The sequence below is a fragment of the Montipora capricornis genome, chromosome 3 (genome assembly GCF_036669925.1).
Source record: "Montipora capricornis isolate CH-2021 chromosome 3, ASM3666992v2, whole genome shotgun sequence".
NCBI classification, from domain to species: domain Eukaryota; kingdom Metazoa; phylum Cnidaria; class Anthozoa; order Scleractinia; family Acroporidae; genus Montipora; species Montipora capricornis.
The window spans coordinates 64,835,912-64,845,911 of NC_090885.1; the positions used below are offsets into that span (position 1 = coordinate 64,835,912).

Here is a 10,000-nt window from a genome sequence, read left to right on the forward strand (position 1 = left end):
ATGGTGACAATTTAATGACTTTGCTCTGCGGATGTGGGCGGGTCATTGTGCCTCGCAACTTATTTTGTGAAACTAAGTTAATGGAGTTGGTGTGTAACAACGAGGCTGAATCATGTTTGCTTTATGGACAGTGTATTGTCTGTGTTTTGGTAGACTAGAGTTGCCTGTCGCTTAGCGTTGTACATTATTTTCATTGAACTGCTTTGTCATCCGGGGTAAACTGGACTACAGGTAACCAACAGATACAACAACACGCGATCTGGTGATTTTTCAGATGGGGGAGATAAAAACAAGTTTCATTCTTTTTGTTGTTTAATGTCTAAAGGGTGGTTTTTTATGTCAGCAACATTAATACCCGAGATAGCATAAATTCAACGTCTTGAAGTGCTGAGGTAAGGGATTTGAGGAACGACTTTCTTTTCCCTTTGAGGACGTTAACTGGAGGTGCAGGCAAGTCACGTGACTGCCAGCCATTGAGGTTATAAAGAAACCTCTAATTTCACCATGTTATTTCACTGCAAATGTCAATCTGGCCTCTGATCTCAGCTTCTTTTTGGTTATCACCCAAAATACGCACTTACTTTGTTTCCGTGTGCTTTACGTGTGGCAACTGCGCTGTGTCCTTTTTTCTCTGCAGTCCGAGTGCAGTCGCGTGAGTGATTAAGAGCTCGTAGATGTTGCTCTCGAACTGGCAGCACTTTACCCTTTTACAATGGCCGATTTAAGTTATCAACATACTCCTTAAACATTTTAGTAAGTTTCATGTTGCTTTTGTGTTTTCTTGCAGATTTTTTCGAGCTCATAAGTAAAGCTCAGTCGAACAGAATGGACGACCAAAGAGGTGAACTCAAAGGTAATTTGGAGCTTCCTGACTTTCTCAAAACTTCCAACGCTAAGGGCGATTTTAAGGTTCCTTATACTCCGCCGCCTCCTCCAGCGTTTAGAAACGAGGGCAAGAATTTCAAGAAACCCCCGGTGAAGAAAACATTGTCCACTCCAACGATTTTAGATTCCGATAAAAAGGATTTGATGCAAGAGCTCAACGCGAAATTGTCAAAGAGATCCGATTCTGCAAAAACAAATTTATCTTCGCCCAGAGAAAAAGTTCATGGGAATGATGAACAAACCGAAAGGCTGTTGGATTACAACTTTAATCTGCGGTCTCAACCACATCAAGAGCAAAACACAAAGCAAACCTACGTACAGGGAAATGATATTCGTCTCGCGAGAGAAAGGTCGTCAACAGACTCTGCTGTTTACACTGTGGACACAGCTCATGGGATGCGTGTGGATACGGGTCATCGCCCGCAACCCGTCGCCGAGGCTGAACCCCGGAGAAATGTCGCTCACGTTCATCCATCAGTAAGGTCTCAGGCAACTCAGCTTGTCACTGTTAATAGTTTACGTGGGATGCACTATGCCACTAATCCGCGTCGTAATATTGCCGACCCGGCAACGTGTCATTGTCCAAGCACCAACACAAGCGTTGTGAAACCGCAGACTATCAATAGAATTTCCTCCAAGTCGTATCAGAATCTTCGCGAAACTGTGCCCGTTATTTGCGATGTAAAAGCAGGTTCGATCCGCGAAGCTATTCGCATGAAGATCGTTGACGATTCGGTGAAAAATTCGAGTTCTCCAGCGGATGTTCCTTCTCGCAAAATGGTGTCGTCGTACAGCTTGCCCGAAGTTAACTCTCAGAAGGCAGAAATATTTGTCCCTTCTGTAAAAGGACCCCCTCCAGTTCCCCGAAGGTCAGTTTCAACCACGGAAAACCGGCGGTCCAGACCCAAACCTATCACTGATCCAAGAGAAGTCATAGCAGGGTTGGAAAGAATGCAGTCGTCTTCGTCTGAGACAGTCGATTCACCACCCCCTCAAGACGCTACGCGAGTGGGAAGTCCGCTTCCTCCCCCACCTACTCCTCCCTCAGGATCATTTGATGAACTTCACATCGCTGACTTCTCACCGCCTCCTTCCATATGTGTATCTCCGGAAAAAATGCCATACAACCCTGAACACAATCGGCGCTCGTTAGATTTTACGAGATTCCCGCAGTCTTCGAGTAATAAAACTTCTCCTGTTAGACCTAACAGCCAGCCGAATTACACTGTCCCCGCACCTTTTGTTAACGACCAGAAAGAAGATGGACAATCAACTGACCATAAAAGTCAATCGATTGCCACTCGCTTGACAAACCCCACCCACCGAGGGAACAGTGAGGATGACATGAACTCTCCTTCGCATCCGGTACGACAGACCGTAGAGTATACGCCTGGTTCTGTAACTCCAACCGTTTTAAACGGGAACAACACTGTCACTCCTCCCTCGACCAATGAGAGAACTCTTGTTCTGGAGTCTCCATCGCAAAATGACACCCCCTCTGCGGGATACAAGATGTCGTTGGAGTCTGCGGCTAAAAGACTCTTACCCAACGCTGGGAGTATCCCGAGAACACGGAACAAGGATTCGGAGAAACGGCGAAGTCGACAGGGAAGTGAAATCCCCAAACTTGACCCGTACGTAACATATGAAAAAGAGGATTTCAGAATAACTTTTGTATAGAACCCCTGCTGTTGAAAGGTCGGGTCCACTGAATCTTGAGAAATTTCCTTTGGTTGCAATCTTTTAATGTTTCCCGCAACACCTCTTTATATGACTACGTGGCCCTTGTGCCTCTTTTTGCAAAGCGACTTCAAGTGTGTTGGAATTTTTTTATGATGTATAGGAATTAAAGGGGCTGTGTCACGTCAGCGGAGTTCATTTTTGTACCTAAAACTTGCTCCTACTCGCTATGCAACTTAACGTTAACCCAGGAATTTCTTTTAAACAACGCAAATAATTACCGATATTGATGACTATCTGTGCACCTCTGATCCTCGTTGTAAAACTCGAAACTATGATCCGAACAACTATAACGCAAGGTTCAAACACAAACAGGACTACTTTAGAAAATATTTTTTAAATAGGACTGCAAGACTGTGGAATACTCTTCCACCCAATATGAAATTTACAATCTCGCTCTTAACATTGAATTCGCTGATAGCAGAGATCTCTTTTCGTTTCGCGCTCGCTGGGCTGACGAAGGACGGGAAAAGAGACCTCTGTCACGGGTCAAAACTCAGTTTGATCCAACCGCCGTCCACAACCTTGGACAGCACTCTCCAAACCGCATGACATGACATGTTTGCTGACTGTGACTTAACCCCGCTGGACACCCCACTGCGTCTCGCGCACACTACTTTACAGTAATTCCGCTGTTGTTAAGTGAGCCCACACAACACGAAGTATCACGTAAGGATTCGGTCGCTAAGTAACCGCCGCGCATGCTCAACACAGTGAGTTTCGACCCATGGCAGAGGTCTCATTTCCCGATTTTGTCAGCCCAGCAAACGCAAAAAAGAAAAGAGACATATGCTAGCAGGGAAAACATTGAAATCTAAATGAAGTAAGCTATATTTTTCTAAACTCGTCTCATAGTTAGTATTTTGTAACTTAAATTGACTTGCTTCTTTGTAAACATATTCTAGCCTATTTTTGTCATTTTTATCGTATTATAGGGGCTAGGTCTCAATTGGGACGAAAGTTCTCGTCCTCTCAGTCTCCTGCCACTCCACTTCATTTTTTTGGTTTCTTGTAACTGTGTAATGTAGATTAGTTGTTTGTATTTGTTCAAGTGTGGCAATAAATTAAATTAAAACAATTAAATTAAATCAAAGCTTTGGGACAAACAAAATGTCTGTCCATCATGCATAATTTTAAGTTAAATCTTTAAAAGACTGTTAGGCTGAAAACTTATCAAATACCCAAATTGCAATTCATTCTAATTACCATAATTGCTTGTAATCTCGCAATCTGATTGGCCCCGAAAAGCTATTTGTAAAACAACGATCCGCTTATTCTTGAAGGCTGGTCCTTTAACATGTTCTGAAGTTAGGAAAGGAAAAAGGAATTGTAAGGTTTCATGTTTGAAAGCGCTTTCGTTTTTGAGATGCACTGGGAGTTGTGGCACCCGAAATAGCACCGAGAATTCTCGGATCTTTTGAGAAACGCACGCCTGGTCCTATTTGTTCAAAAGGTGAATAACACTATCCAAAGGATAAATCACTGTCCATCGGATGGCTCAATTAATTTCACTGTGACCTCAGTATCCACTGGATGGTGACTTATCCTTCTGATAGCGCCATCCATCGTTCGAAAAACAGGGTCCTGTTGATTTCAAACCTTCAGAGTTTTTAGTTATTTTTATGTTTCGCTTGATTTGGTTGCCAGTTCCCAGTCGCTGAATTCGGCTAACGTTCGTGACACAACCTCTTTTAAAGTGTTTCCGTGAAAAATATTTCGCCCTTGGACTCGGTTTGAAAAAGAGACTCTTGACGTTGCTTTCGTTATCTCAAGTCTGAGACCGGGTCTGTTCATTTAAACGCTGAAAAACGAAATAATGCCACCATGTTTTCTGAATTCCACTTCTAGAAGACGTACCGCAATACTCAACCACTGGCGCTGTGCGCAGGAAATAATTAAAGGCCTATATATCCCAACAGAAGCTCGTGACCTTGAAGCGTTTAACTCTGGTTTAATTGGAGCTGGGTTTTTTTTTAGTTTAAGAATTTCCTTATGTGGATGTAGTGTAGCGTAGCTCGTGCATTTTCCCACGCGTGCAGCTTCGATCTTATTTTTGTCCATATTTGGGCATAAAATCCCCAGCTTTGTTCCAAGGAGAAGAGTTTCAAGTTACACGCTTCAAGGTCAAGTTGCTTCTGATCTCTATCATAATACTTATTTTGTAGTGTATTTTTTATGCAAGCAAGGAAAGAAATTGAAGTTCATATTTTTGATCTTGAGAAGCTGTACGAAATTAGGAGCATGTTTATTTGAAATTGTATTTATGAGGTAGTTGACAAAAGAACCACTAAATCACTCCTTTTAAGGACTTATGTTACCAGAGTAATAATTATAAACTTAGGTCTTTGAGTGCAGGGAATTCCTATTTTATCCTTTGAAGAAAACTAAAATTGTAACCGAGAGGGTTTAGACTAAAGCACCAAGTCACTAATCCAACTGAAAACTTTCGCTTATAGTTCAATGAAAGTTGGCTTGTATGCCGACTAATTTGCGGGTTTATTCGGAAATTGGTTTGGGATGAAATTTTTCGCGCCACTGGAAGTCCTGCCGGATATCACGTGGGAAAAGGGTAACCAGGAGCCGGTGACTTAAAACTGACAACTCCTGTTTCTCTTGTGGTGAACGTTTCCCAGACTATCTACATGATAGGCAAAGGCTTTTGGGGTAATCACCAAAACCAGTGAAGAGACTCGTCAAATAGCTTGCGTTTTTCCAAAGAATCAAACCAAGCACTTCATTATAGTTTCTTTGTGCTTCGTTTTGAGATAGTCGTCGTGTTAGCTCTGAGTACGGAGCTTAAGCAAGAACGACAACGGCGGCTACGAGAACGTCATCTAAATAAGCATTTCCCGATATTGTAATAATATTGCGGTTATTAAGTTGTTCGGCGTGGAAAGTGTGTACATGTATTAACATTCTAGGAATAAAATGGGTATGAACTGTATGGATGTTTGGCGAAAAAACTGAAATTTCAGTATTGTCAGCTGCTCCCGTCCTCCTCTTATATAACCTCAAATTCGGTCATTTCGCGTTCTTTTCAGGACGAGAATGGCAGAGAAATGTATCAAAAGTGTAAAACCTCGTGCGCGGCGTGTAGTGCCATTGCGTTTGCTCATTAAACCGTTCTAGCTGTCGGCGTCGTCCTGGCTTAAGCACACAAGTAACTGCTGCGATGTAATTGGCTGCCATTGTCTAGCGGACTCGGTTACCGAAATCTTGACTCTATTTTTTTTACTTCTGAAGATGAGAACATTTTAGTCGCGTTTTAAATACGGCTTGCCGACGCGTAGTTTTGTATCACAGAAGAAAGATGTAAATTACCGAAAATAACGTGTACATAGATCACTTACGTCTTGTTATTAGAGAAGAATTAAATCTTGCGATACTATTTATGTGCCATACCAATGCTTTGATGTGCAGCTCTACGGAGATTAAAACTTCCTATTTCACGCCTTTACCAGCATATCACCCCATCAAAAATGAGCATCATCAAAAATTTATTTCCATGTCCAATCCCTAACAGATACACTTGCAGGCTACATTTTTGGACATTTTATGTGAAGTGAAATCATTTCCCTAATTTTAATACAGGAAAGAAGGGCGTGCATAGCCTTATGGGCGGACTCGTCCTCAATTTTTGAAGGGAGGGGGGTATAATTTACATTTCAATTTCATTCTGTCCGGGAATCAAAATGGTCAAGGGAGGACTGAAATGAGGAAGGAGGTACTCGAAGAAGGATTTGCGGGACGAGCACTTGGTTTGAATAAGTCGCGCCTTTCTTCATGAAATGAGTACGTTATAGATACACTTTTGGATTGGTAGACAGTGTGAAATTAAGGTAATTCCCTGGTTTTGCATTACGCAATCCTACTGGGCTTAATTTCTTGCGTCATCAGTTCGCGCGCGCATAAGAAACACATTGATAAAATGGCCCATTTTTTGAGCCCAAGCTTAAGGTGATTCCTTAGTGTTGCACTGTGCATCCTGTTTTGCGCATATGGTGCGTCAATATTTAAAATTGGATCAAATTTACAACATTGTAAATATGACATAAGTCGATCATACACGTTGAAACAGTTCTCAAAACACGGGAGAGAAGTTTGTAATGACCCATTATTCGAGAATATGGCGAATTTTGTTGTTTCTATCTACGATAATCTAGATAGACAGGTACGACGGTGTTTTACTCTTAAACGAGCAAGGTGACCTATACTTTTTATTGCATAATTTTGGTGTACAAATTATCTCTTAAATCAAAAAATTTTTCTTGACAGCAATAATATTGTGAGCACCTTTCCTACAGCTAAAAAAGAAACTGCAAAAATACCCTCTGTGATCGGTTTGTACCTTTGCACGCATGTTTTTCGTCATTTCTTTTATCAGATCGCTAAGGTACTATTTTCTGGTGGCATTTTCATTGAAGAATTTCTTCAAAACAAACCAGTTAAACGGCTAATTATTTTTTTGAAATTGCACGCAACTCTTGGTTTGTTTGCATCTTTTTTGCGTTGTCATGGCAAATAATCCTTTTTCAGATTTTGCGTGTTTTTTTTGACGCTGAAGAATATCACAAATCCGTTTTTGGATTTTCCCAAAAAAACGCACCCTGAATCTTTCTAATGACTTTTTTATTTCCGTGGTTGGCAAATTTGAATATCAAAAGGAATGTGACGCCAATGTTTGTAAACAAGAAACATCGCTATATCTAAAGACCTACACAAAGCCCCTCATGCCCCTCATGCGCCGATCAAATCGAAACTTCAACATCCCACCCCCAGGCATTCGACTATCTTCTGTGCCTGGGGAGTGGGGAATTTGACCTTTGCCTGCGTGGGGTGGGGAAAATTGAACCGGAAGTGTCAGGTTTCAAATCATTTTGTTTTCGGCATTTTGTTTTCGGCAACTTCGGGCGCCGAAGTTGCTAATAACAGCTATAAAACACGTGTTTAGGCGAGATGGAAGAGTTTAAAGGAAGAGATGTAGCATTTGTGAGCGATTGGCTTACAAAAAAGGTCTTCAGAAGGACAGGAGGAGCCTACGACGATTGCTCTTTAGGGACCGATCGTTAATTACGTCCCAGGGGGGGCGGTGGTTATCAAAAGAGTGTAGTGTTTCAAAACTGAAGCCCCCCAAAAAATTTGGAGGTAAAAATTATACCCCCTTCACAATTCTTGTTTGAAAAAAGAACCCCCCCCCCTCTCCTGAGGAGGCCATAATTCTCTCCGTCCTTACTTTATAGACAGATTTTTACCTTTTTTTATTTAATATCGCGTTTCACTTTTCTCACGTTTTACATCCCAGGCTTTGTAGAGTGGCATTTTCGATCTTTTATTTCAAATATACCGATTGAAAGACCGCGAAAAGATGAAGCACAAACTGGCGAGCGGGAGAAAAATTTATTAAAGAACTCGGTAATTTTCAAGATGGCGGCTTGATAGCTAGGTTCCAGGCCCTTGCTCGATGTCAAACAACCGTTCCCTCGAGACCTGAAATCGCGTCCCAACCACGGGATCGAGGATAGATCACTGACGTCAAATTCCCTAGACTGCTGTTGCTGTGTCATAAAATTTGACCCCCCTCCTGTTTCTTACCAGTAAAAAATTTACCCCCCTAAAAGGGTCTTGTTTTAAAATTGTATCCCCCCACCGGACGTAATTAACGATCGGTCCCTTAGTTAGCGCATGACAGACAAATCTGACTATACGGGGTAGGGCATTTGAACGATCCAATGTTGAAAAATTCAAATGCTTGAAATGCCCGGCGGGTTGTTGAAGTTTCGAGTTGATCTGCGCATTACCCAGGGGCCGGTTCCTGAAAGGAGGAATAAATTATACCAGGTATAACAGTTATTCCAGGGATAAATCTGCTATTCTAGGAATAACTATACCAGGAATAAAAATCGGTTTCCGGAAGCACTATTTATTCTTGGAATAGCTATTCCAGGGATAAGAATAAATCGTCCATCAAAAGGGGATTCCCACCTGACAAACAGGTTTGCGCGCGGGCTGCCTGTGGTTAAAGCACTGTGAAGAGAGTGAAGGACGAAATTTTTCTGTATCTGAGTAAACATGGATCCGAAAGGGCATAACGGAAACAGTGCCGAAAAAAGGAAAAAAGGAAAAGGAAACCAAATTTTACTACCAGAGAGTTGACATGTACAAATAAAGACATCTTACAAAGCTAGTTTACAAAAATGGAAAGCCATCACAGAGAAGGTTAATGCCGTTGGTGTAGCCAGCAGAACCATCTACGAAGTAAAACAGAAATGGAAAGGGCTCTTCAGCACGGCCAAGAAGAAGCTAACAAAAAAATGTGCAAAGGAAGATGGGTGGTGGACCGGCACTGGGCCAGCCCTCCGAAACAAGTAAAATGATCATTGAAGTTTATGACAACGCGCCCGGTTTTTCTGAATGTACATTAAAAAGCCTAAAACGCAGCGGTCTGGCGCGTCTTGCATGAGCAAGACGACCAAACAGCAACATATCGGCCATCTTGTTTTTGCAGATTTATACCTCGCAAGATGTAGTAAATTTATCCCAGATTTATTCCCTGAATAGCGCTAATCCTTCTTTCAGGAACAGAATTTATTCCGGGGATAAAGTTATCCCTGGAATAAGGCACATTTATCCCTGGAATAGAGTTATTCCTCCTTCCAGGAACCGGTCCCAGGACTGTAAATTATTGATCTTGAAAACAACGACTCGAGGAACGCTTGAGGTGAGTGATTTTTTAAACAAACTATATAAGAAAGTATTCCATATGCTCTAGACTTTCTACCTACCCGGTGTTTTTCCAAGTGTTCAGTTTAAAAACCCCTTGGGTTTAGCTACCGCAAAATGTACATTGAGCCGATGAAATAACTGAACGCGCGTGATTATCAGTACAGGCCAAAATGGGGTAAGATTGGCCCATTATATCTCAAAGGTACTTTTGCGCGGCTTACTGAATATACGGGAAAAGCAGATCTTAGCAAATGCTATTAAAATCGAAAAAGAAAATGGAGGGTAACCATGCAGTTTTCGAAGATAATTAATCAACAATATTTGTACAAAGCTCTTTATAAGCTTGTTGGTCATTTCCTTTTATAATATTTGGTGGCTCCTAAAAGAGCCGTTTGTTTTTGCTTTCTTTCACTGAGTTTACTTGCTGCTTGTGTACTTGGTCACCGCTTTCGGCCCTTCACTCGCGGCATGTTTCGCCGGCTCGCCAGGCAGAAGAAGGCGAACTGCAGTCTGGATCTCGCGAGAACTGATTGTACTTCTCTTGTTGTAGTGGGCAAGGCGAGAGGCTTCACCGGCGATTCGTTCGAATACATCATTTACAAACGAATTCATGATACCCATTGCTTTACTTGAAATGCCGGTATCAGGATGA

At 41.9% G+C, this 10,000-nt stretch overlaps 2 protein-coding genes across 3 annotated transcripts in view; one reads left to right on the forward strand and one right to left on the reverse strand.

Annotated features, from left to right (window-relative positions):
* Nucleotides 1-6,011, forward strand: part of LOC138043714 (regulator of G-protein signaling 12-like) — a 47,870-nt gene extending 41,859 nt beyond the window's left edge. For both annotated transcript variants that reach the window (XM_068890123.1, XM_068890124.1), the window contains one exon: nt 788-6,011. In XM_068890123.1, the coding sequence (XP_068746224.1) occupies nt 788-2,565 (1,778 nt within the window). In that variant the 3' untranslated portion in view covers nt 2,566-6,011. The remainder of the gene's footprint in view (nt 1-787) is intronic.
* A 3,754-nt stretch (nt 6,012-9,765) lies between these two features.
* Nucleotides 9,766-10,000, reverse strand: part of LOC138040720 (histone H2B-like) — a 363-nt gene continuing 128 nt past the window's right edge. The window contains exon 1 of the mRNA XM_068886396.1: nt 9,766-10,000. This exon is cut by the window's right edge and continues 128 nt beyond it. Within this exon, the coding sequence (XP_068742497.1) occupies nt 9,766-10,000 (235 nt within the window).